Genomic DNA, 27,461 nt, shown 5'->3' on the forward strand with positions numbered 1-27,461 from the left:
GGAGGCGAGCCATTGGAGCCAGTGGTACCACGCTTCGTGGTAGCGTTGTATGCGTCCCGTTGCGGAGTGGATTAGCTCTTCTATGCGCCTGATGTCCTCCACTCTGGTCATCCACTCTCTGATTGTCGGCGCCGTGCGTTGTTTCCAGTGTCCCGGGATGAGACTACGGGCTGCGTTCAGTAAGTGTGGGATCGCCGTCTTTTTAAAGCTGTTGATGGGGATCGTCGTTAGTTGGAGTAGGTATGTTTCGGGCGTAGGTTGCAGGTCTGCATCTGTTATGGTTGTGAGTATTTTGTGGACCTCCGTCCAGAAGGGCTGGATGAGGGGGCAGGACCACCATATATGGAAGAGGGACCCGAGTTCTCTCCCGCATCTCCAGCATTCCGGTTCGTTTGTGGCTTTCATCGTGGTTAGCTTTTCAGGCGTCCTGTACCAGTGCGAGAGCATCTTATATCCTGTTTCTTGGAATTTGGTGGAGATGGAGGCTTTGTGTGTGAGTGTGAACACCGTTGACCATTGTTCCGCTGAGAGCGTGTGTCCTAGATCCCTTTCCCAGTACTTGGTGAAGTAAGGGGGGGGTGCGTTGGTGGGGGTGTTGGTTTGCATGCGGTATAGGATCGAGATTACGTGTGGGGGGCAGGGAGGATTTGCACAGATGGTCTCAAACACGGAGGGCGTTCGTGATGCCGAATCTAGAGTCGGTATGCTTCTCAGGAACCTCGTGAGTTGGTGGTATCTGAAGCGTAATAGCGTGGTGTGTGGAGTATTCGGGACCAGGGTGTCCAGGGGCGTTATCGTGCCTTGGTGGTATACATCTTTCAGTCTGCAGGGGGTCGGTAGGCCCAGGGCAGGCATGTAGAGGGGGTCCAATGCTGGGGTAAATTTCGGGTTGTGTGATATGGGGCACAGTGGTGACAGTTCCGGGGCTAAGTCCGTCCGGTGCGCCAGTCTCCTCCAGGCTGCCATTGTGGCTTTTATTGTTGGGTGTTTTCTTGGTAGCTCTCCAGCCATGGTTTTCGGTAGCCAAGGGAGCAGTGTTAGGGGTATTTGTGAGAAGCTGGCCTCTATGGATATCCATAGTTTGTCTTTCGGGCCATGTGTCCATTCGATCAATCGTTGGAGGTGTACAGCATGTCTGTATTTCGTCATGTCGGGTAATCCCAGTCCACCTTGTAGTTTGGGTTTGGTGAGGGTGGCGAAGTTTAGTCTCGCTTTTTTGCAGGCCCAGACGTATTCCGTCAGGGTTTTACGGGTTTGTGACAGGAAGGTTTTGGGGATCTGAATTGGTAGGGTTTGTAGGAGGTACAGGAGTCGCGGGAGTATATTCATTTTGAGGACACTGATCCTCCCTAGCCACGTAATGTGCGGGAGCTGCCAGGAGTCAAGGTCCTTCTGTATCCGCTCGAGGAGGGGCGGGAAGTTGATACGGTAGATGTTCGATAGGTCTGCCGACAGCCATATCCCTAGGTATTTGATCATTTCTTTGCACCAGTGGAAGGGGAACTCTGTTTGCAGCACGGTTGCCAGTGCTGGGGGGCAGTTAACGTTGAGAATTTCGGATTTTGTGTAATTTATTTTTAGGTTGGATAGGGTGCCATATATGTCAAATTGGTGCGTGAGCTCCCTGAGGGAGGTTGTCGGGTTGGCGATTGTGAACAGGAGGTCGTCCGCGTAGGCGGAGACTTTGCTGGCTCCCCAGCTGCCCCCAATTCCTGTTATGTGGGGTTGGGCTCGTATTGCATTGAGGAACGGTTCCAGGGTTATGACAAAAAGTAGGGGCGATAGGGGGCACCCCTGTCTGGTGCCGTTCCTGATCTCAAATGGGTCAGAGAGAATCCCGTTGACTTGGACTCGGGCCGTCGGATAGGCGTACAGGGCCAGGATTCGTGCCATCATATGGGGTCCCATTCCCAGGCGTTCTAGCGTGTATCTTAGGAAGGACCAATCGACCCTGTCGAACGCCTTCTCCGCGTCGGTCGAGACCAGCAGGGCGGGGGAGGTTCCTCTCCGGGCCGCATGGAGAAGGTTGAGTGCCTTGGTTGTGTTGTCCCTGGCCTCCCGGCCCTCCACAAAGCCCACCTGATCAGGGTGGATGAGATTCGGCAGTAGGGGCTGCAGGCGCAGGGACAGTATTTTGGCAAACAGTTTGAGATCGGCGTTCAACAGGGAGATCGGTCTGTAGTTGGCGCATGAGGAGGGGTCTTTTCCTTCTTTTGGGAGTACCACGACGTGTGCTAGGAGCATGTTGGGGTCCAGCGAGCCTCCGCATTGTGTTGCGTTAAAGAGTGCAAGTAGGTGCGGGGCGAGTCTATCTGCAAACATTTTGTAGTACTTCGCCGTGTATCCGTCTGGTCCGGGGCTCTTTCCCTGTTTGGCCAGTTTAATGGCCCTATGTATCTCCGCTTCCGTTATATCTTCTTCGAGTGCAGATATGTCCTGGGGTGTCAGTGTGGTAGTGATATTCTGTTCAATGTATGACTTTTGCCGTGTTCTGAATGCCTCCTCTCCTTCTTGTGCACGTACAGTGTTCGAGGGTAGACAGTATAACGAGGCGTAATATTGCCGGAAGCCCTCTGCTATGGCCTTCGGGGTCTGTAGCGTGGTTCCTGCCATGGATATCTTTGGGACGTAGCTCTTCTGCCTCCGGGCCCTCAATGCCCTAGCAAGCAATTTGCCGCTTTTGTTTCCATATTCATAGAATGTCTTTTTCGTGAGCTGGAATTGGAATTGTATTTTTGACGTTAGACAGGAGTTGAGTTTCGCTCTGATCTCTAGGAGTTGTTTATAAGTTTCGTCTCGGAGGTCATGTTTGTGGAGCGTTTCGAGTTGCGCCAGTTGGGTGGAGAGGTGTGCAATTTCTTTTGTGCGCTGTTTTTTCAGGCGGGTGCCGTGTTTAATGAGTATCCCTCGAATAACGCATTTATGCGCTTCCCAGATGGCCGTTGGTGTGCTGTCTGTTGTCTTGTTGGTGAGGAAGAAGTGGTCCAGGGTGTTTTTAATTTCCGTTTGTATCAGCGGGTCTTCTAAGAGTGATTCGTTGAGTTTCCATGTCCATTGTGGTCGGAAGGGTCTTGGGTTTTCTATGGTGAGTATCACAGGCGCGTGATCCGACCAGGTCATGGGGGCGATACGGGCTGAACGCAGTATGTCTAAGGCTCTGTGCTGGGTTAGGAAGTAATCTATCCTCGAGTAGGATTTGTGTGGTGGTGAGTAGTAAGTGTAATCCTTCTCTGCGTGGTTTAGGATGCGCCAGCAGTCTACGAGTTGGTGGTTCGTAAGGAGGGTCTTCAGTCCTCTGGTGACGTGTTCCGGGATTGTGGAGCTTCCTTTAGATGTGTCCATTCTGGGGTCCAAGGGGGCGTTGAGGTCTCCTCCTATTATAACTGTTCCCGCGCTGAACGCGTCCAGGTTTCGCAGAGCCGAGGCTAGAAATGGTTTTTGGCCTTTGTTTGGGAGGTAGAGGTTCGCGAGTGTGACTTTGGTGTCCCCTATATACCCTCTGAGAAAGAGGTATCTTCCTTCCCGGTCCCTCTCCTCCGCTTCCAAGCGGAACTGGGTGTCCGCCGAGAACAGTATGGCCACTCCTTTGGATTTGGTGGAGGGGTTATGCGCGTAGTAGCCAGTTGGGAAGTATTTATCTGAGAATTTGGGGGCCTGTGTTGCTAGGAAGTGTGTTTCCTGAAAGAAAGCTATTGATATCTTGAGTGCTCTGATTTCTCTCAGTGCTCTTGCTCGTTTTTGTGGAGAGTTCAATCCCTTCGCGTTGATTGTGTAGAGCTTAATGCCCTCTCCCGCATGCCCGGAGGCGCAGGGGGCGGGGGGCGGGGGGCCCATCACACGGAGACAGCTCCGGTACGGAATTAGTGGGTGAGGGGGTGGGGTGTTGGAGGCGAGAGGAGGGAGGGTGGTGGTACCCAGAAAGAGAAGAGGTGGGGGTTGGGGGGAGGTTAGGTAGGTTTGGAAAGGTAGTCGGTGTAGCGTAGTGTATGTCGGTGTTGTTGAGTCGCGTAGGTGACTGGTATTAGGGGTAATGTGCCACTGGTAGGTGGGTGTCCGAGGACAGTGTCCGTCGTAGCCACCTCACAGTCTGTTGGCAGTGAACCCGTGGGGCAGGTGGCGTCGATAGTTCGGTGGGTCACCTACTGTAAGTTGTTGTCCGGTGATGTATCACTATCCGCGTCCATCTCCTGCTGCCCAGTAGCTGTGGTATCTGGCACCCAGAGGGGTCAGGGCCGTTCTAGCGGTCCAGTGTGCGGTGAGGTGAGTGGCCATATTGGTAGCCATTTGGTGCGTGCCTTGCAGCGTTCAGTATGTAAGTGCGTTAAGAGCGTGCGTATGAATAGCATTTGTGAGAACATCATGAGAACAATATGGGGAGAACATGAGAGCAACGTAAAAACAACATATTTAACATGGTTACATAGGTTATGTCCCCATTGTCAGGGAGAATAGCAGTACCATTTATGAACATTTAGAAACAGTAACATTCTGACCATGCCCGCGCCTCACGGGGGGCCCACCCCGAGATTGCTCGAGGTGTGCGCCCCGCGGTGCGCTTTTACCTTACACATATTTAACATGGTTACATAGGTTATGTCCCCATTGTCAGGGAGAATAGCAGTACCATTTATGAACATTTAGAAACAGTAACATTCTGACCATGCCCGCGCCTCACGGGGGGCCCACCCCGAGATTGCTCGAGGTGTGCGCCCCGCGGTGCGCTTTTACCTTACACGTTGTTGTATTGAGCAGGGTAGGGGGAGTACAGAGAACTAAGAGAGAGGGGGGGGGGGGGGAAGGCAGGAGGAAAAGTGGGAGGAGGGGGTAGTTCAATTTGGAGGAGAGATGTAGGAGAGGGGTAGCGAAGTCAGCAAAGAGACATTTATCAGTAAGCAATACATTTGTTAGAGCCAGCAAGTGGAGGTGCTACCAGCTCCCTCTGCGGGCCATTCAAACAACTCCCGAGAGTGAGACAAAGCGTGAAGTTTAGGTCCCTCACCCTCTGTTTCGAGTAGATAAAAAATAGCGTTTGATCTGTGGTATATAGTAGTAGGTGAGTGGTAATTCCCCACCCTCTAGTGTGTGCGTGGTGTCTGTAGTGAATTCGTGTGTGTGGGCCTCAGGGGGGTGTATATTGCGGGTATGTTCTGGGTGTGTGTGTCCAGATTGGTTAGGTGGTGTGGGTGTCTATGGTTATTTGGGTCCGTGTATGAGTTCCCTTTCTAGTGCATTGAGTGTATGTGTGTGTGTGTAGGGTGGTGTACAGGTGTATGAGTGGTGTGAACCTCAACGTAATACTTGCTCTTTCGAGTCAGTCTTCGGCATACAAGTCCTTTACAAGCAGTCCAGTGTAATACCGAGGTGCCAGTTCAAGGTATCGTGTCAGCGGGTGTTCCATGTGCAGGGATTGGGGTGTGACAGGTGAGACTCTATGTCTCGTGCTGTATGATAGCAGGGGCTTGCGTGGCTTCAGTCCGGTAGTGGCGTTCTGGTGGGTTCTGCTGGGTTGTCCCCGTTGAGGTAGCGTTGGTCCTGAGCGGTTTGTGGGCTCCGGGGTTGTGAGGGTCGACTCCTTGAGTTGGTGGGGCCAGGTAGTTTCTGGGTGGTGATAGGTCTATGGGCCGGTGAGGTGTGGGCGTAGTTCCAAAGTGAGGGCAGCTGTAGTGCCATGGGGATGTCCGCTTCTGACGATTTGCCTTTAGGATGGTTGTCAGTTTATCTTATCTCTGGTTGTTAGGGAGGTAAGAGGGGGGGGTCAATAAAGAGGCAAGATAATCGGGCATTTGTCTTCGGGGTCATCCCACCCCTCCCCGTGTGGATATGGGTAGTAGAGCTCTTTGGATTCAGGCTGGCATCACTGGGTAGGTGGCGGTGGCGGGGGGGGGGGGGGGGCAAATTCTCCATCTCCTTATTCTTCGGGGTCGATTAGTCGGTGACGGCACATTTTTTTAAGTTAGTTAAGAGGACATTATAACTGTGGGTTTGACATAACATAGGAAACATAAGCGTTATTCTAAAGTTTAGTAGCAGATTGTATGAGATTAGCAGCACTAAAACCTGCATGCAGTAATGGCTAAAATCAACAAAAGTATGCATGCTTTGTGTCATGAGAAACCAAATGAAAAAGAACATCAGCTCCTGGCTGTCGAGCATGTAGGCTTGTCGGCAGAATGTGTGTAGTGCCGGGGATGTGAAGGGTTAACTAAGCCTACACTCTGCTGGGGCAGCAAGCCTAGTCTCGATTGTCCCGATATCAGGCTTTGTAGACCGCCTGTTGGGAAGGAGTAGGTGAGTCTCTGTGAGGGAGCCGTCTTCTTCATCTGATCCCTGGTAGGCGTGAGTGTTGCTGGTAAGAGGTAGCTGGCTTGGGGGCTGTGCCATCGAGGTTGGTGCTCAGATTGCACCGTCCGTCTGTATCTACACCTCGGCGGTATCGCCCGAGGGACACACATTCGGGGTTGCCCCCTGCATCGTTCTCCGGTAGGTTGGCACTGATGGACAGGAGCTTGTCCGCCCCTGTGCAGCTTTGTCCAGAGTTGTGTGCACAAATTTGCAGGATCTTGTACAAGCGGGTCCGCCACGTGGGTAGGCTGTAAGCAGGCCTTCAGAGGAGCGGGCCCAGGTCTGGCGGCCATCTTGTGTTGGGCCTTGGGCCCACGTGGCGGCATGGTATTGCCTCCGAGTGCCGTTATGGGGCGAGGACCGGGATAACCCCCCCCGGTCCAAAGGGGGGGGGATCGGGACCGGGCCCGCAATGACTTAGCTTCTCCGTTGGGCCCCGTAGGGCAGGATGGTGGAGTGGCGGCCGTCCACTCCACTCACCGCCGGGCAAGTCCCGCTTGGTACGGCAGAGATCTCTCCCCCGAGGGGCTAAAACTCCAGGAGTAAGCCTCTCCTCGGCTTCGGTGGCCCTTAAACATCGAGGGTCGCAGTTGTGGGTCTTTTAAGTCCCGGTTTTCAGGCTTAGTAGTATACGATTTGCAGGAGCTGGTCTTTCCTGCGACCATGCAGCTCGGCGGCCCGGCCCCGCCCCCCTTACAGTTAGTTTTTAAAGTGACATCTCTTTAAAAATAAAACCTTACATGGGAATCAGTTGGCCGAGGTCAGTCGTACATGAGAACACTTCTTGTTTAGTAAAAATGGGTCTGTGTTACTGGCTGTAGTTGTCGTTTTTAAAGGTAGAGGTTGTAGTGTATAGACACAAATGCCATCATTTTGAGATTCCATTCTGAGTATTGCAAGACAGGTAATCTATCAGGGGTACAAAGCCCTGGGACACATCAGTTATGGACCAAGGACCTTAGATTCTGTGGTCTGTTCTACTAGATTTTCAGCCATAGGCCCACTGAAGTGTCCTGTAAGGGGTTCAGCTGTGCGCGCACCCCTGCTGTTCCACTCCCTGATCGTTACTGTTGTACCATGGTTGAGTTGTCTGCAGTCAGTGCAGAACTTTTATCCCTGTATAGCCTCAACACTAACATTCTGCGTGGGTTGTGGCAGTGTGGGAAAACACAGGAGGGTATATAACATTGCGTCATGTTCCTGGCTCCCAAATGTAACTGCTACCAATTGTGCTTATTTTTAGTGTTGAGGTAGAACAGAGGTTACATCTCAGCCACACTATCAGAAACCAAGGTAAAAGAGACATTAAAAGAGGAACCAGGATGGGGACAGTGGATACCTTGGGAGGAGACAGAAAAGATGGGAGGATGGAGACGCCAAAAGAGAAGGGAGTATTGAGCACAAAACACTAGGGCGCAACTTACCAGGGGGCGCCGGATCCCTGTCCCCGCTGCGCCTCCTCATGCTGCGCCGCCTGAGCGCTTTAGCAAGCCCCAGGCGGCGCAGCACTGCTGCATGGAGGGCGGCCGGGTTTATGACCGGCAGGAGGGAAGCGCAGAGCGCTCCCTCCTGCCGGTCTCTCCATGTAGCGTGGCCGGGCGGCGCGGAACGTGGGACAGGAACCTTTGTTTCCTGTACCCGGCCGCCGGCGGAATGACAGGAAATGCCGGCCGCCGGCGGAATGACAGGAAATGCTCACTCAGTGAGCATTTCCTGTCATTCCGCCGGCGGCCGGGTACAGGAAACAAAGGTTCCTGTCCCGCGTTCCGCGCCGCCTGGCCACGCTACATGGGCAGGAGGGGAGGGTAAGGACCACTAAGGGGGGGGGAGGGGGTTTAAGGACCACTAAGGGAGGGAGGGGGGGGGGATTAAGGACCACTAAGGGAGAGGGGGGGGGTATAAGGACCACTAAGGGAGGAGGGGGGGGGGGTATAAGGACCACTAAGGGAGGAGGGGGGGTATAAGGACCACTAAGGGAGGAGGGGGGGTATAAGGACCACTAAGGGAGGGGGGGTATAAGGACCACTAAGGGAGGAGGGGGGGTATAAGGACCACTAGGGGAGGGGGATAAGGACCACTAGGGGAGGGGGGATAAGGACCACTAGGGGAGGGGGGATAAGGACCACTAAGGGGGGGAAGGACCACCAAAGGGGGGTAAGGAGGGAGGACTACTAAGGAGAGGGGAGGAGGGTGATTACCACTAAGGGGGTGGGGGGAGTAGGGGAAGGTCTACTAAGGGGTTTGGGAGAGGGAGGACCACTAAGGGGGAGGGGGGAGTGAGAAGACCACCAAGGGGGACTGCAGAGGGACAGGGGGCCAAGGGAGAGCACTAAGTGACAGAAGGGGAGAACACGGAGGGACAGAAGGGAAGAGGAAATCAATAATTGAGGGGAGAGCAGTATGAATTTTTTTTTTAAAAAAGAAAGCTGTTCCCATCTCAGTCCCTATCCTACCCCACAAACCCTCTCTTTTACACTACACACATACACAATGCATCCCCCACACACACACACAGAAACATACAATGCATTCCTACTCACACACAGACACACCCGAAACACACAATTCATCCCTTACGTTCTCTTACATAATTAATGCACCCCTTACAGACACACACTGCATTCAATTACATACACAGAAACAAACCTTGCACCCCTTACACACACACACACACACACACACAGAAACATACAATGTATTCCTTACACGCAAACACACACTACATCCCCTATAAACACACTACATCCCTTACACAAAGTGCACACATAAAACATCCCCAACTCATGGATGGGCCATGTAAGTGGATTTATGGGTGGGCATTGTAGGCGTATGCCCCCTGGGGGCCCAGACCTTGAGCTGTGTAAGGGGCCCTAAAAAATGGAGCTGCTTCCTGTTCGTTAATTGTTGTGAGCACTGTTAAAAACAGTCTCCAGAGAGCCTCTTCTACACCAGACCTGTGGATCCAGACTGAGCCCATCATCAGCCTCTTGTCCTCATCTGGTGGTAAGTAGGCAATCCAATATATTATTAGTGGCACTAATCTCTAATTTACCTCACATTAAATGGATACTATAGTCACCAGAAGCACTACAGCATAATGTAGTGGTTCTGGTGTCTATAGCCTGTGCCTGTAGGCTTTTTAATGTAAACACACTGTCTTTTCAGATAAGACTGTGAAGACTGGCGTTGGCCCATATGGCAGAGCATATGGGCGGGGCATTGTGATGTCACATGGTGGGCTGGACATATGGGGGGGCGTCAAATTTTTTTTTGCCTAGGGCGGCAAAAATCCTTGCACCGGCCCTGCACTTGTCTTAAAACGTGGTTTTGAGTTAAGAAAAACTAGTACATGTGTAAGTGATGGCCACTAGAGGTGTCCCTAGCTAGCAATGTGAATACAGCCTCTGAGTAAAGACAGAATGTATATGGCTGCAGCTGGAGGCACAGTATGTTTGCCCAGGAGCAACACATTAAGCTGTAGTGGTTCTGGTGCTGAGAATTCCCTTAAACGGAATTCCCTTAATTTTTAGTGCCTCTGGCTGATGGCAGCAATGCTTGAGAACTTTAATCCGTGCATGCTAACTCATCTTATTTAATGAGGAATGCTGCATTGTTCTGGACTGGGGTCATTGCAACCAGAACAGTTAATGAATGTTTGCTATCTTGATTCTGAAAAAATAAAGTTAAACAGACAATCATGGACAGACTCTCAATTTTGTAGATAATGTATTACAAATATGCAGAGAATTAAAAGAAATAATAATCTGCCAAGATTGCAGTTTGCAAGTCACTCACAGGGTTATTGAATAAAGTGTGAATTGTTGTGAATTCTGGGTGAATTTCAAATGCTAGGCCAAACTAACAGAATTGAAAACAAAGCTCACTTAGAGGATTCTTTCATTCTCGCTATCTTGGCATAAATATCTATATTTACTTTGACTTCCTGACAATTCATACTACAGAGAATCTTTTTTTCCGAAGCAACAATTAATTAGCTGATAATTAGCTAGCAAGTCTGTGCTCTCCTATACAAACATATGCAATTAGCACAGAGGATGCACACGAATGACATGTAAGTTGTTGTGGTACTTGGTGTGTCCCTTTAATAGTTTAAAACTCCAGCTAATTGTACATTTTGTGTAGTCTGATTTAGATATTAATAAATTGTTTTATTTTTTTTACAGAAACGCTGATCACACAACGTGTTGCATAATGCTGAAAATATATATTTGCACAGAAAAACATGTTATCTGCCTGAGATGTTGCACAAGTTATTTGTCCAATGCAAATATTGTTTCCTAATTAAATATTATGGGTTGTAATAGTAAATTCTGAACAGCCTGTTTATTTCAGGGGCGGAACCAGAACCTAATCCCAGGAGGGGCACTGGCACTCTTTAGTGGGAGGGGGGGGAGTGGTTGTATTTGGGGAGTTAAAAGGCTGTAGTAAGGGAGTTAGGGACTGCAATTTGGGGATAGGGGCAGTAACAAGGGGACTATGGGCTGGAGTTGAGGAGTAGTAATAATAATAATAGGAGCTGCAGTGCAGAAATAGGGCTGGGGGGATAGGGGCTGAAATTGGGAATAGGGATTTGAGATTAACATTTATTCCCCCTCCTTGATTTCTTACCTTGGTGCCCCTTACCCCCGGATTGGCCCCTGGTTTAATGGCATGATGTTCTATTAAATGCATGGTTGAAGTTTAGATGTTGGTCTTGGAGCTGACCTGCAATTCACAAAGTGTGCTAATGACACAACACCTTTGGGAAGGTATACAATTATTCCATACATTGTGCTGCCAAAATCAACAGCAAATCTATAGTTACAAAATATCCTCTACCTGGGTTAGTCTGTTTGTAGGTTGTGTTCTAGTGATGTACCAGTGTAGTAATTAAAGCCAATAGTGGAGTTGGTATAAAAGATCTTGCTGGTTCTGTGTTTGAGCAGTTTGACACTTGTCTGGGTTCCTTGAGCACCTCCAGTCCAGCCGCTTCTTCAGATATGTCTAAAGTGAAAGTCCCTTAAGCAACACTATCATCACTGTTACAATGGAATTCACGTATCTCCATCCAGACTTGCAAAAGTAATGTCAGCTATGTGGGATTAGACATTTGGAGGACCAAGGTAAGTGTCAAACTGTTTTAAAATGGTTTGACTGCTTACAGTGGGGCAGTGGCAGGAGATTTATGGCATCATAGCCACTGCAGAACAATGTAGTGGTTATGGTGCTTAGGCTACCCATTTTACGCATTATAAATATGTTAATATAATAATATATATTCTTAATATATAATGCATTATAATCAGAGTAATTTGCACCAAAATGTGTCCCTTATGTTTCACAAACAGCAGTGAAGAAAACAAACTTTATGCAAGTGTAACATTTAAAATGATTAGATTAGCTAGTGATTTTATTAGCACTGTGATTACGTATATTCCATTTTAATACTTGTCTGAAATACACATATTTTATGGATGGCAGATTCACTTTGCTATGAGCATAATTCAAACAACTCATTTCAAATTATTGCATCTTTCAAAAAAGAATATCAATACAAAAAATGTGGTTGACAAAAAAAAAAGAATAAAATGTAAAGTGTATTGATTTTTTTTTTTTTTAAATGGTGGTGCTCTGCACATGTCTAAGTAACATATTGCGCTGCACTAGATTAGTATTTTGGCGTTTGAACTGGAAAAACATTCGTTTCTGTTTTCTGTAAGAATGCAAGAGATTTTAAATGGATCACAAAAGTAGTGAATGAATAAACATGTATATGTTATATAAGAATCAATTATTCTGTGTCATTAAAGGGACACTCCACTGCCCAAACAAAAACAAACATCACTGTTTATTAGATCTACCCACAATGAAAACATGCATGGATTTAACTATGCATTTTTTCCATTGGAGGTATATCTGAAAACAGCTTAAAAAAGCTACAGATCTCTTGTCTAAAGCCTTTGCAAGCCCTCCCATTCCAACCCAACCCAGACTTTCTGTCACTGTCCAATCACAGACCTCGCAATGCAGCTCAATTAGTGTATTTGCAAGGCAGGTGGAGTTTAGTTCCACTCAGCTGAAGTGCTTTAGGGGTACAGAGTGTCCCTTTAATATGATACCAATACTCCATGTAAAATTGTTTTCAGAAATATTAAATCATTGCAATATTTAAAAAAATAAAATAAATCACTTACATCATCAATAATTATTACAAAGAAAGTTCCATGTATTAAACGTGACTTTATTGTAAGAAAATGCATAGTTAGTACAGAGTTTAAATGTAATTTGTCTTAAAGCATAATATTTCATATTTCAATATATTGGTATATCTAAATAATCTTTGCAAGGATAAATGGAGATTTAAACCGCGTATAGTTTGTGTTTTGACTTCTTGCAGTAGAAACATGGTTTAACCCCTTAAGGACCAAACTTCTGGAATAAAAGGGAATCATGACACGTCACACATGTCATGTGTCCTTAACCCCTTAAGGACACATGACGTGTGTGACATGTCATGATTCCCTTTTATTCCAGAAGTTTGGTCCTTAAGGGGTTAAGGGGTTAAAAGCTAGAGTCTACTTTAACTATGCATTGTTAACTCCGGGGGTAGGAGATGTACAATATGCCTATCTAGTTATTTCCTTTACATTTTTAAAAATAAATGTATTAATTTATAAAGCTATTACCAAGGAAAAGGGACACATTTACTGTAGATAAAAATGAAAATCTAAGCCTAAAGTAGCTAAGATGACCTCACACAGACTGTTTTTCAATACATACTTGCTGGCTACTTTAATCCACAAACCTTGACATATTATATATATAATATATAGAATTTACTTCTTTTGATGTAATTAATTAAATAAGTATTTTTTAGAAATGAATACCAGAATTGTGACCATGTCATAACGCTAGAATTTGATGTGATTATATATTGATTGTGGATCTCTTCCCAGAATTAGGAATAATCGGAGACTTTGGGAGAGGGAGGGATGTTTGCGTTCCTAATGGAAGAGTTTGGCAAAGTTGTAAAACTGGTGAAATCACCATATTTCTGCATATTTTCTTGGTGATTGTTCTACTTTAATAATAATACATTTCTATGTATTACCAATATAAATATACTCGGGTACTGTCCAAGCTAACCCCTACATGATTTATGTAGATCTTCACAAACATGGCTGCCAATCAGGTTTAGAGCAACACGGTCATGTTGCAGGTTTTATTTAAAAAGAAAATATAATTATCACATTCCTCTATTCCCCAGTGTGTTTTTTGTTTTGTTTTTTTGTTTTGTTAAATTCATCAAAGTTGTTTTCCTGGCACTATAGGGTCTTTAGGTCCCCCCCCACCCTCAGGGTCCCACTCCCGCTGGGCTGAAAGGGTTAAACGCTTACCTTTCTCCAGTGCCGGGCTCCCTCGGCGCTGGGGAACTCCGCTCCCTCTGCCAACGTCAGCACCGAATGCGCATGCGCGCGCATTCAAACAGTCCATAGGAAAGCATTTCTCAATGCTTTCCTATGGACGTCCAGCATCTTCTCACTGTGATTTTCACAGTGAGAAGCGCGGAAGCGCCTCTCAGTGAGACAGCCACTAGAGTCTGGATTAACCCTAATGTAAACATGTTTACAGCTGCAGGATTGACACTAGGTGGACCTGGCACCCAGACCACTTCATTGAGCTGAAGTGGTCTGGGTGCCTATAGTGGTCCTTTAAGAAAAATTAAAAACAACTTTTTTTTATTGGAGAGTGATTGGGAGTTCCATGCCAGTTGCTAAACTAATCTACCCACAAGCCATCAGTCAAAGGAATCCGACTGCAGGCATCATGGTAAAATATAACATAGGAACATAGAATGTGACAGCAGATAAGAACCATTATCTTATCTTAATGGGGGTATAAATGGGGGTATAATCATTAAGATATAAGGGGTATAAGAAAAGGAAAACTGAAGGGGAAACAAAACCCACGGAAGATGCCGTTATAATTCCAGATCTCAAGAAACCCAACCGGTTAGGAGTCAGCTGAATTCAAAGATAGTAATTCGGCTGTGACCATAGAGATATACAAGACATAGTAGGTATTACTTTGTCTTTAGGAAACCTTTTTCATACGCTACGGTAGCTAAGCAAGTGATGAATATTGGAAGGCTTTGTATATTGAATGTTTTATGTTTTTTTTTTGCTCATACACAAGAATTTAGCAGGAAAAACTGTCAGGATGTAAAGGAACTGTATAGGCACCATAACAACTTAATTTAAATTAAGTTATTATGGTGCCCAGAGGTCGCTAGCATTTTCTTACCTGAAGGTAATCTATCAGGGGTGCAAAGCACTGGGACACATCAGTTATGGACCAAGGACCTTAGATTCTGTGGTCTGTTCTACTAGATTTTCAGCCATAGGCCCACTGAAGTGTCCTGTAAGGGGCTCAGCTGTGCGCGCACCCCTGCTGTTCCACTCCCTGATCGTTACTGTTGTACCATGGTTGAGTTGTCTGCAGTCAGTGCAGAACTTTTATCCCTGTATAGCCTTAACACTAACATTCTGCGTGGGTTGTGGCAGTGTGGGAAAGGGGTTGCTCTCCAAGTAACTTTTTATGAATAGAGCATTAGCTGACCACTCTAGTCAATTAGCAGCGCTCCTGCCCAACGGCACTTTGCGTTTCCTGAAACTCAATTTAAGAAACCAGATGCTGCTGGGGAAAGGGATATCTAGTGATCAACCTTTGAAATTCAAGAACAATTTAACCCCTTTACGGTAAAAAAAAAAAAAAGCACCATGGACCTCTGGGCACCATAACAGCTTAATTTCGATTAAGTTGATATGGTGCCCATATGGTTCCTTTAAGAGGATAGCACCACAATGTGGAGAATCGCTCTCCCTCAGCTACATGAGATTATGTACATTATTTATATTTATTTCTCAGACTTCAAATGATGTTCTTTCATTTTAGTTCTATTGATGTATCCCCAAGATTCATAATCTTCTTAATGCAACAAGTATAGCTTATTACCTCTAGCTTGATGATAGCCAGTCGGCTAGTCCCTGTAATAACTGGATTTAATGGTTATAATGCGTGTGTGTGTGCCAAGATGGCGGTCAACAATTATCCCATTACAAATTACACTACAATAACAAGGCTCAGTGTCTAAAAGTAAGTTGGAAACTCATTCAGACATAGAGTGATGACGGAAACATAGCAGCTGTAAATACAACATGTTACATTTTAATATGTACACGAAGGTTGTGAGATCTTCCCTATATCCCCACAGGACAGCTGTGGCTACGCACATGTGGATGTTTAAAATGAGCTTTGTCCAGATCTATAACTTTGCCTTGAAGAGTTATCTTCAAACATCCAGAGAAATGTGATGCTTCTTTCGCAGAATTATCTATGGGAAGACATGAAGTATGCATTATACCGGCACTGAAAAAAATAATCTATTGTCCATAAAAAAACATTCTTAGGTACTTTATCAGCAAAAGCTTGAAAACACTAATCAAAAGTGTACATATATACCTCATATACTCACTAGGTACTAAGAGCTGAAAGGCGGCTAGGAAGACAAAGAGGGAGCTAATTTATTATACAGAGACATGTACTGTATGGGGATCTCTGTATTTCAGCTCTGTGTAATCCATCACAGTGATGCTGGCTGTGTGGGATAGTTATGAGTATCTTGTTATTGTGCCCAGCTCTGTGTGTTATGTCTCTGTATTTTACTCAGCTCTGACTGTTGTGTGGGTATCGCTGTAGTCCAGTGGCGTACACACAATCCATGGGGCCCCGGTGCGAAACTGACCAATGGGCCACCCTGTCCCTCCCACCCCCCCGACAGACACACACACACACATACATACAGACACACATACATACACAGAGACACATACATACACGATACACATACAAACAGACAGGCACACAGACAAGACACATATACATACAAAGACACATACATACAGACAGACAGACAGACAGGCACACATACATACAGACATATACACACAAACAAACACATGCGCGGCTCTGTCTGATAGCTCGGAGGAGTGACCGGGGCAGTCTCTTCCTCCCAGCATGTGATGTCATCACAGGGGGCCCGGTCGCGCTGTTAAAGCGCCGTAGCGCTGACCGGGCCCCCTGAAAATCCATACCCATCGTATGGGCCACCCGATGGATCCCTTGGACCGGGTTGCGCAGGGCGGCCCGGGCACCCTGTAGTGACGGGCCCGGTCGCAGGTGTGACCCCTATATGTACGCCACTGCTGTAGTCTACACAGCTCTGTGTTTTGCATAAGTATATATGTGTTGTTCCCAGCTCTGTGTTTATATCTCTATTTTTTTTCTCATCTCTCTTTGTTACCTAGTTATCTTTGTATTGTGCTCAGCTCTATGTATTTTATGAGTATCTCTGTACTGTGTAGGGAAAAGAAAATTCTGGGGGAGGAGTCTGGTGCTATTGTAACACAATATGTTTACTTTAAAAGTACTTATTTCCTGCTCTTATAATTGAATTATAATAACACACAAGAAGTTCTACCTTCAATTAACAGAGCAGGAGATTCTAAATTAAACACAATGTGCAATAAAGGAAGCTGAAAAATGCTGCTTCTTTTTCAGGAAGTGGGTAGGGAGGTTTGTGAGTCTGTGATATAACTACTAAATGGCTCACATTTCGAGTTAACATATTTTTTTTAATCCCATTTTGGCACTTAGTCTTTACCCTACCTCTTTGATATATTGACATCAAATCTGCCAGGAAACTCAATTTATAGAATTGACATATACCTGGAAGTCCTCCAATATAAATGTCAGCAGCGGGATCTATCCATTTCTCTTCCAAAGCCTTGAGGTCAGCAGATTCAATGTCCCAAGATGATGTAGCCTCTCCTGCCTTCAGAGACAATTTGTTCGATTGGATTAGAATGTCTGCAAACTGCCAGTGGCTTGGACACAAATCCACCGGGAACATCACAGAACCTGTTAGTTTATCGAACAGAGTCACGGCAAGAATCTGTGGATAGATGAAATGGTCGTTTAGTTACCTGTATATTACAGCAGCGGGGTAGAGAGCAGAGATTGGTTAATAGGCTAGCAGAGACAGCAGTGGGGTAGAGAGCAGAGATTGGTTAATAGCAGAGACAGCAGTGGGGTAGAGAGCAGAGATTGGTTAATAGCAGAGACAGCGGTGGGGTAGAGAGCAGAGATTGGTTAATAGCAGAGACAGCGGTGGGGTAGAGAGCAGAGATTGGTTAATAGCAGAGACAGCGGTGGGGTAGAGAGCAGAGATTGGTTAATAGCAGAGACAGCGGTGGGGTAGAGAGCAGAGATTGGTTAATAGCAGAGACAGCGGTGGGGTAGAGAGCAGAGATTGGTTAATAGCAGAGACAGCGGTGGGGTAGAGAGCAGAGATTGGTTAATAGCAGAGACAGCGGTGGGGTAGAGAGCAGAGATTGGTTAATAGCAGAGACAGCGGTGGGGTAGAGAGCAGAGATTGGTTAATAGCAGAGACAGCGGTGGGGTAGAGAGCAGAGATTGGCTAATAGCAGAGACAGCGGTGGGGTAGAGAGCAGAGATTGGTTGATAGCAGAGACAGCGGTGGGGTAGAGAGCAGAGATTGGTTAATAGCAGAGACAGCGGTGGGGTAGAGAGCAGAGATTGGTTAATAGCAGAGACAGCGGTGGGGTAGAGAGCAGAGATTGGTTAATAGCAGAGACAGCAGTGGGGTAGAGAGCAGAGATTGGTTAATAGCAGAGACAGCGGTGGGGTAGAGAGCAGAGATTGGTTAATAGCAGAGACAGCGGTGGGGTAGAGAGCAGAGATTGGTTAATAGCAGAGACAGCAGTGGGGTAGAGAGCAGAGATTGGAGAGGGGTAGAAGACAGCAGAGGCAGACGTGAGGTAGTTACAGATCATTAAGACAACATGGAGATAATGATGTGAAGAGAAAGGAAGGAGCTTAGACTATACATAACCTGTTTCTGCCAGTCCAGGTTGACAGTTAGTATGGTGGAACTTCCAGCTCCATGTAGTGAAAATATAACTCCACCGCTATCTCTGACCCGGAAAGAGACTCTCACAGACAGACCCCACATTTCATTGTCTGATGTTTGAAACACTGTGTAGACACCACAGAGTACATAGGAACATGTTTCTGCTTACAAAAAACAAAACTGAAAACAGCTTTTAACAAACACATTGAAATTAAATTCTGACCCCTAACACATTGGGAACAAAATCAGATTAAATCTTTGTATGAGTATTAGTTGCCAAGTCTAATTAGCTCAAATAGCATTGACATGTTATAGGAAGAAGGTTCGTGAAATAATTGTGTGTAAAAAAATAAACAAGTGTGTGTATATATATATATTATAATATGTCTGTCCTGATAAAAGCTCCATGTGGGAGCTGAAACGTCAACATTTTTAATGGATTAAATAAAAGTTAAGTTTTACTTTAACTTTGAACGAAGTCCCTGGAGTGCGATTCTTTTTGATGTATATAGTGAATTGTTATAATTATGATTTAATACATGACTATACAAGGGACATTTTAATAAACTCCTGCGTATCATTCGTAATTCCAGTTGCAAGGTTATCCAAGTATCAGAAAGTCATTGGATTGTGAGGCAGAAGCTTAGAGAACCCTGGGAGAGCTATTTGCCAATGATGGTATACTAGTTAGGTTTGCATGGTTGATTAACCAGGGCTGCTAACGGTCCCATGTTTAGCGTGAGAGTCCTGATTATGGGGTCTTGGCAGCACAGCGGGAGTGCTGTGCAACATGCACTGGCATCATGAAAAAAGCACTTCAGCAGGCTCTCTGCATGGTCCTGTAGGCTAGGGGTCAGCCTGCCAGGTTAAACCACCCTTTCAGTAGGCAGACGTGTCCACTTTCCACGCGGGCGGGCTCATTGTGGGTGTCACCAGTGATATAAATTGCATCACTGGTGACACCCACCGAAAACACCCTCCCACCTGACCCATTTTCATACCTCCCAATGTTAATGGTGTTGATTAACCCTTGAAGCATCAGTGATTTTTCATGCCAATATTATCATCTGGCCCACAAAGACCCTGTGCAGGACAGAATTTTATGTTTTTAGCTCTAACGACCCCCCCCCCCTCCTCGATAAAAGAGTGCCTAATTTCAATATTACATTTTTAAAGACTGGTGTATAATAAAGGAATTATTTTTTTTGTTGGTCCTTAAAGGGTTAAACATTGTAGGGATTTACCAGATGTGAGTTGATTTACATTACATAGAGGTGTATTTTCACAAGCTTACCAATGCAGTTCATAAGAGAGAGTAGGACGAGGAGGTAAGCTGCATAGTTTAAGTATTATAGCTACCAAGTGACCCTTCCCATTATAATCTGTTTGTTATACTGAAACCTTGACAATCTATCCAGTTTGAATATCTATTTCCATCACGTTTCAATATCAGATTTTACTATGGACAGCGAACTACTACTGAAAGTGAATACTACTCTAGGTAAAGCACTGACCATTCAGATGTCCGCTCTCCAATGAGTTATGTAAGATAAGCATTTTTTTATCCAATCTAAAAAAAAACACTTACAGTCTGGTTTAAAGATGGCATAACCATGGACAGGGAAAAATGAGCCCGGCTCTTCCTTTTCAAAGCAACGACGGTTCTCGTCGGTCTCCATTGCCGTATCCAGAGCTTGTGTGTGTTTTTTCACCCAGGCCCAGTTACGCATGCACGCATCCAAGGTGGGCTGCAGCTGAAGATAGATAAGACAGAGTACTTAATGACCTGTACCTGCTATTTGAGGTTTATTTTATAAATAACTGGTTAAGAATAGTTACGTACTAAGACCATTATTTGCGTTGTGGGCCTGGGACTGAACTATGTATCATTTTCCCTCAATTATATTTGTAAAAAAATATGTATTTTGAAGTTCAGTTATATCATTATGATGACATACAAGTTTACAATCCATAAAGGAATCTTTACCAAGCTTTCTCTGCGGATCAATATGCATGTCGCCATACTGGTGACATTGAACTAAAGAAAACCTGAATGTTGTGAGCTGGAATCTTATGGAATTGTGGTGCTAAGCATCGTGTTCCAAATTATTGAATTGTCACCTAATTGTAAATTAGTTCAAGAAAGATAATCTTTATTAATAATGGCCAATAATAATAATAATTTGGTGAATTCGAGCGTGCTGGCTACAATTAGGTTGATATTATTTGGGTGCATTGTATCGACAATCTCTCAAGAGGTTTAAGTGGAGTCCTTTTACCGGCTTCAAAAGCTGGAGGTTGCTTTCTTCTGGCAGGTCACCAAGGATGATGACGAGGGTAGAGACACTTACAGGGGTAAGCTGAGTGTTGACGTAATGTGTTAACTGTACCACAACCTCCCCGTCTACTCTCACTTCAATTGTATTGATGCTGCTGTCCACTGACACCTAGAAGAAGATGCACGTTTATCAGGTACATGTCATGCAATGGAGGATGTTTGGAAATTCTAGACAAACATGCTCCAGTTTAACACTTTAGACGTTATGTCAAAGCATTTTCAAGTTGATACGTAGGATAATCAGTATTAAGGAGGCAATGTTTACATTAAAATGCTTTAGAAACAAGAACCTCTACATTAAGCTGTAGTGTTTCTGGTGACTATAGTGTCCCTTTAAGATAGATCATTCCTGTAACTGGCTCCTAAGGTGATGGGTCAGCCTTGGGTTCAATCAGGAAATAGTGCTGGATTGCCTAATTTAATTTAATTTTGACAGCTGATCCCAGGATGCAGCTGGAGATTAGCTGTCAGTCATGCCATAGGACAGCTGTGACAGGTGGTGACAGCGGCCCTATGACTCAGACAGCCCCTTACTCAGGAGTGGGACTCTCCAGTAACATCATGTACTGAGATTTTGGTGTGTACAATTTGTAATCTATTCTACACAGCTATTTCTATTATATGTCACTAGTAAAGCATCCAGAAATAGCAATATCACTGTGATCACAGTGATTGCTACCATGTTTAGGAAATGCCCAGGAAAGGCACCATGCCCATATTTTCCCCCTCCTTGGCATTTGAAGTTTTGTGATATAAAAATGAATAAATATTATCTTACCTTTCTCCATTTACCATCACTCACATCAGGTCCCCACTTGGATAAAATCATTTGCCCATGACTGTTGCTCATCTGGACCTCCAGTTTCTTTTCACGTATCCCAAGCACAAACCAGTTATCCTTGCCAACATCACCATAGAAAATAACGCCTTCCGAATCAAAGGTCCGCAAATCAAATGAGGACAAGTTACTGTGGAGCACAAACAAAGCTGAATGGGTAGAGGAATACTGCGGGCGTATGGGACTCATCACAGCACAAATAGACAATCTTTAGTCTACCAGGCACTGTGGGTTATGATGCCCAGAAAGCCCCTACATTCCAACTACTTCAGATATTGCCTGAGCAGCCCTCAATCTGCATCACAAAGAGCTCTAGGCTTAAAACGAAAACATAAAATCTTGGACATCTGTTTTCTTGTGCAAGCCCAGTAACCTCTCAACTAGTGGGTCTTAGCCTTTTTGACGGGGACACATTTAGTACACATCAGTAGCATGGAAACCAAATACTCAGCTGGAGAAATAGCTCAGGGACCTACCTTTCAATTGTAGATATACTAAACATATAACGTATGTTAAACCATTTATATTGGACATTTCACTGGGGTAAGATGTTTTTGGGTATTGATAACTTTTGACAGCAGAGGACCTTATCTGTGAATATAAACTGAGCAACAAAAATAAATCTCATGGATGGAAATCATTTCATTAGATAGACGAGCAATGTGAAGAATCCACATAAAATATTCCAGGATTTTCTTGCTATAAAACCACAGTGGCTCTGGGGATCATTGGTACTGGCCTGATTAATAATTCATCCTTGTCCTATAAAAAATGTTTTGCGTGAGCTAATCATCACTGCCGCAGCTCCTTACTAGTTGGGTTCCCAGATTCCATAACTACTAAAATGTTCATCCTTATTTTAAGAACGTCATTTATACTTACAGTGCTACAGTTCTATATCTTAACTACTGTAAGCAACACCATTGCATCTAAACCTGAAACCTTTTCCCTTGTCACTACTAGCTATGAAACCAACCAGGCCACAATGCAAATACGGAACAACAACCTTGAAGCCACAGACTGGACTTCCTTCTCCTTGATGTAGGCCTCCTTGGATTGTAAGCTCTGTGGGACATGTGCTTTTTGCCCTAATGTATCTGTATGTCCCTACTATAAGGCGACCCCTTTACTGTAATGTAACCTATATTTATAGTAAGTGCTACATACACCTGTTATTATACATAAACACAACAGCACTCCTTTCTAATGTATTTATTTATTTATTGATCAGGTTATTTATTAATATTCTCGCCTCATTTTATTCAATTCACAGTATTCAATTATTACAGTAAACTGAGTGATACCTCGTAATGTCTGCAAGCTGGAATTCCAAGCGTAAGTCATTCTGTTTGTCTTCACCTCCCAGGTACAGGCTGTCTATGGATCTCGTAGACTTCTTCGCAGCAAAGCAAGATACCTGAAGCAAACACTTTCTACTTAACACATAGGAATATTATAGGACAATATTATCAGACACACACAGTCACACATATATATATATAAAGCTGCCGCAATTAATTCACCCTCTCTCTTTCATTCAGACAGTACAATTCTCTATTTTCCTAAGACACATGCTTCACCATAATGTGATTATATATATATATATATATATATATATATATATATATATATATATATATATTCTTCTAATTTCTTTGAACCCATCTAGTTCCGGTAAACCCAAATGACTTCACTAATCATATAGTTACCTGTGTGCCAGTAAAGTGAGTCATAATGTTAAAATAAACACACCTGTTGGTGGAAGGTCCCAATGACTGTCTAAATAAATATATCCCAAACATATCTAAACAAACAATATAAAAGGAACCTAGTAGCTACCAAAACAAATCTGCGATAAAGTTATGGAAAAGCATTAATCAGGGTTGGATTATGCAAACATATAAAAAAAAGACCATCCCGATGTTGCGGTCTACACCTCCCATAATGCTGGCAAAGCATTTGGGAAGATTTAGTCCGCAACACCTGGAGTGTCAAAGGTTGCCTACCTCTGTGCTAGATTGTAAGGTTGAGAGCAAGACATTCATGAAGATTTGTTCTACACTATGTCTATGTCAAACTTACTTCATTTTAAAACACTGTACCCAATTTCATCTTTGCACACAGATAGTAAAACAAATGTATCAAGAGGTAACGTGTTCCTTAAATAAAACTGAATAGATCATAGATTGAAATAAAACATATCATATATAATACAATTACTATCTGACATTACTACACAAAATGATATGACAAAACACCATTGCACTTACACTGAGATGGTTACACATAAATCAGATTAGATATAAAGTGCATGAGATTTTTCTTGTGGTCACTTTGTAATAGATTGTAATAATGTGAAATTGCAAAGGTTCCTCTTGGTGAAGAATGTCATAATTATTCTAGATCAGAATTCTACAGCAGAGATTACCAAAAAAAAAAACAGGTGCTAAATACGGAGCAATCACCATGGAAACACAGAAGTTGTTTTGGTTTTATTAGATTTCTTTGAATGAGAATACAGTGAATGTGTATTCAATATACCACTTTGCACCCAAAATAGCACATTGCTTTACCTTGGTCGATCTCCTTCTATATCACTTAGTACATCTCACCCATGCTCCTTTTCATATCCAGATATTTTATATTTCTCTGCATAACATGGTGACTTTCTATTTCAGGACAACATATTGAAATAAAAAGGAAATGGTATAAAACATATAAAAAGTCACCATGTTATGCAGAGAAATATAAAATGTCTGGATATGAAAAGGAGGATGGATGAAATGTACTAAGAGATGTGGAAGGAGATTGATTAAGGTAAAGCAATGTGCTATTTTGGATACAAAGTGGTATATTGAATACATATTCACTGAGAGATGTTATTTTGGTTTCCATGGTTCAAATAGGCAAAGGAATCTAATAAAACCAAAACAACTTCTGTGTAGTTACAAAAACTCTCACTGCTCTTTGTGAACTTTCAGTTTCAAGCCTGGAGGTATATAGTTTATACCTTTTGTTTATTGGACAGTTTTTGCACGATGTGCTATAGAATTTGAACGTTTATGTTTAGATTTATTTAATGTGCAGTGTTAGAGATTCTATCATAAGGGAGAAACGTGAGAGAAGATTAACTGGTTTATTCACTAAAGTGAGAATTCAAAGCAAATTTTAAATGAAAGGTCAACTCTACCGGAGTTATACTTGCAGTTTGACCACTTTGGCCTGAAATTTGAAATTCAGTTTGAATTCACCTTGAATGAGTGAATAGTCCTTTCAGAGAGATCGGGTTAGCTCATCCATCGGGATTTGGTTAGTTTAGTATTTCTCAGAATATTTAACACAAAGCCATTGACCATTACTAAACATGTATAGACACAGGAATAAAAGATGAATTTTAGTAATCAGGTTGGGGTGATAGAATTCATTCGGTGTGTACCGTAGAATAGGTGAAATAGTTAAAGAAAACAAAGTAACAAGTGCCAAAGATCTTGACTAAGCTATATAAATAGAATATATACAACACAAATAATCATGAACACCTAAAAAAAAAACCTTATCTCAGTGGATAGTGGTGAGAGCTTCCTCCAGGGATATCCCAACGATTATCCCTTAAATACCATTTGAATACAAACAAGAGAGGATACAGCTGTAGATCTACAACATAAAAAAACAAATGATAGTGTAACACTGATAAATTCAATGTGAATGCGCTATAAGCATGATTTTACATTTATTTTACAGTGTTACACCATTTGTTTTTTGTTTTTTTACAGCTGTATCCTCTCTTGGTTGTATTAATATATAAATAGAATACCTGTAATAAAACGCAAGGTCCCCAGTTTTCATTCTTGGCGTATGGGCATAATGTAGGCAAAAATGGCTGATCTTGAAGAAAAAAAATCTGAATTCAGATGGAATTATAGGTTGGATATTTGTGTCGCCATTTGGATAATTTTACAATAAAACGATAAACGATAAACAAACCTCTGATCTTCGCCTGTTCACATTTCTATTGACTAGATTAGAAGTATGTGATCGCTGGCTGTTGCCTTGGCAAGCCTCCATGATACCGATTACTGTAATACCATTTAAGTACTGTACACTGAGTTACTAGAATTTGCTGGCACTGTACGAGTTGTGGCTATGATCACGGATCATTTCTTGTTTTAACGTTTGTTCCCAGAAAGCATCTCAGGTATTTGATTGCTATCTTTATGCGAAAAGCCATATGGTGTTATTTACTAAACTAGATAAACGACAGGGGAATTGTAGATGTCAGGTCAAATCAGTCAAGCTCAACAATTAATCAAGTTAAAGAATATTTCCAATTTGGCTTATTCTGAGCTAAAATGTGCAATGTAATTGTCAGTTCTCCTCAATCCCTAGTTTAGTGATTAAGTCCCATGGTGTATCGGACAGATGAACGCTCTGGTGAGCCGTTTACCCTTCAGACACACAATATTTATTAGTGTATTAGATTAAAAAATACGTCCATAAAATAACAGACACTGAGTTTTGACAGTTCCTAGCACGTATATATAAAATATTAAAAATATATATTTCTGTGTTCATACAATAACCTATCATTATACAAATACATTATTTATTTAATAGAATTATTTTTTTTTTTTTTAAACAAATGACAGAGATGGTATTTATATCACAAGCTTCTATAACATACATCATGATCATTAGAGGATTGAATGAAAAAGTACAGGACTATTTGGATAGGTAAAGAGTAGCATACCTCCTACGTATCCCTATTTACGAGTGACAGTCCCTATTTTGAGCCCAAATCCCTTTGTCCCTCTTTTCTCTCCTAACGTCTCTCCATTCTAGGAGCTCCATATTGTTGGTGTGGTGTATGAGTATACAACATAGCTCCACAGCAATAATACAGCAATTTGTCTACAGTTCTAAATTACATTTTACACCCCAACAATTAAAGTGTCCTTCTTTGTGTATTTGAAATAATGGGAGGTATGGAATGGATACATTTTCAGAAACCAATGGGCATATTTAGCAAATGTAAAAATATTCCGAGCAGAACCACTCGCCCACCCAGGTTCCCCCTGAATTTATAGCATGCTCCTCCAGCTGTTTAAAATTCTCACACATTCACCTCTTCATTCCCTCTAGCTTCTACCAATAGCTGCAACTCTCTGTTACTTATTTATCCATCACTTCCAAATTTCCCCTGCTACCTCTGGTCTCAAATCCCCATGTTATCCTTTAGATTGTAAGCTCACTGACTATCTGGCTATGCACTTTGTATAAAAGAGCTTAAATGGCAAGATTTCAGCTTACGGGCAGGGCCCTCTCTACCTTTTGTATTTGTCTGTGTATATTATATGTTCACTAATTGTACAGCGCTGCGGAATCTGTTGGTGCTTTATAAATACCAGTAATAAATGAAAAATAAAACATAACAATAACAGCTTTTCACTAACCCGGAATTTTTAGATTCAACATGGAAAGAGCAGCTTTTCATTCAAAATAACCAGATTGGCAAAATTATCCAGCTTGAACGTTATGGCCTTAAATCATGGTTTTCAATATTCATGCATGTGCAATAATACTTTTAAACCGGGTAAAAATAAGCTAGAACTTTCTCATAAATCAATAACTATATTAGAGATTCTATCAACCAGTGCAGCAATTCTCACCCTCATTTACCTGCTCTGGGAGTGAGGTGTCCTGATTTGGGATGGAGAGAGGGGTACAGACAGCATATTCTCCATAAAAAAACAGGCAGAGGATGCAAGCCAAGAGAAAGCAGCCACCACACTTCATTCTTCCAGGTTTCCAATGCTGTGAATTGCTATCACACATTCACTGTCTGTTATAAAGGGAGAGGAGCGGACGGGGCGGACATCCTAACCTTGGCACCAACAATAATATGTTCCTGTATTTGGTCTCCTTGTTACTGCAGATGTTCTGCACAGATTTCT

General features: G+C 43.6%; 1 protein-coding gene across 1 annotated transcript; it reads right to left on the reverse strand.

Annotated features, from left to right (window-relative positions):
- Positions 1-14,074: 14,074 nt before the first annotated feature.
- Positions 14,075-27,322, reverse strand: SHBG (sex hormone binding globulin). The gene is made up of 8 exons (XM_063440930.1): positions 27,187-27,322; positions 22,815-22,927; positions 21,451-21,640; positions 20,614-20,781; positions 19,923-20,088; positions 18,317-18,459; positions 17,131-17,356; positions 14,075-15,736 (listed from the first exon to the last, which is right to left on the reverse strand). The coding sequence occupies exons 1-8, from the start codon at positions 27,301-27,303 to the stop codon at positions 15,603-15,605; spliced, it is 1,257 nt and encodes a 418-aa protein (XP_063297000.1). The 5' UTR covers positions 27,304-27,322; the 3' UTR covers positions 14,075-15,602.
- Positions 27,323-27,461: the final 139 nt, after the last annotated feature.

Source organism: Pelobates fuscus, chromosome 2, assembly GCF_036172605.1.
Source record: "Pelobates fuscus isolate aPelFus1 chromosome 2, aPelFus1.pri, whole genome shotgun sequence".
NCBI classification, from domain to species: Eukaryota; Metazoa; Chordata; class Amphibia; order Anura; family Pelobatidae; genus Pelobates; species Pelobates fuscus.

Bases quoted from the DNA above. Each gene is read 5' to 3' on its own strand.
- SHBG (XM_063440930.1), bottom strand. From the start codon at position 27,303: ATGAAGTGTGGTGGCTGCTTTCTCTTGGCTTGCATCCTCTGCCTGTTT. The intron at 22,928-27,186 runs GTAAATGAGGGT...TGTTTGCTTCAG, and splicing joins ACACCTCACTCCCAGAGCAG to GTATCTTGCTTTGCTGCGAA. The intron at 18,460-19,922 runs GTAAGTGTTTTT...GTGTCTACACAG, and splicing joins TGCCATCTTTAAACCAGACT to TGTTTCAAACATCAGACAAT.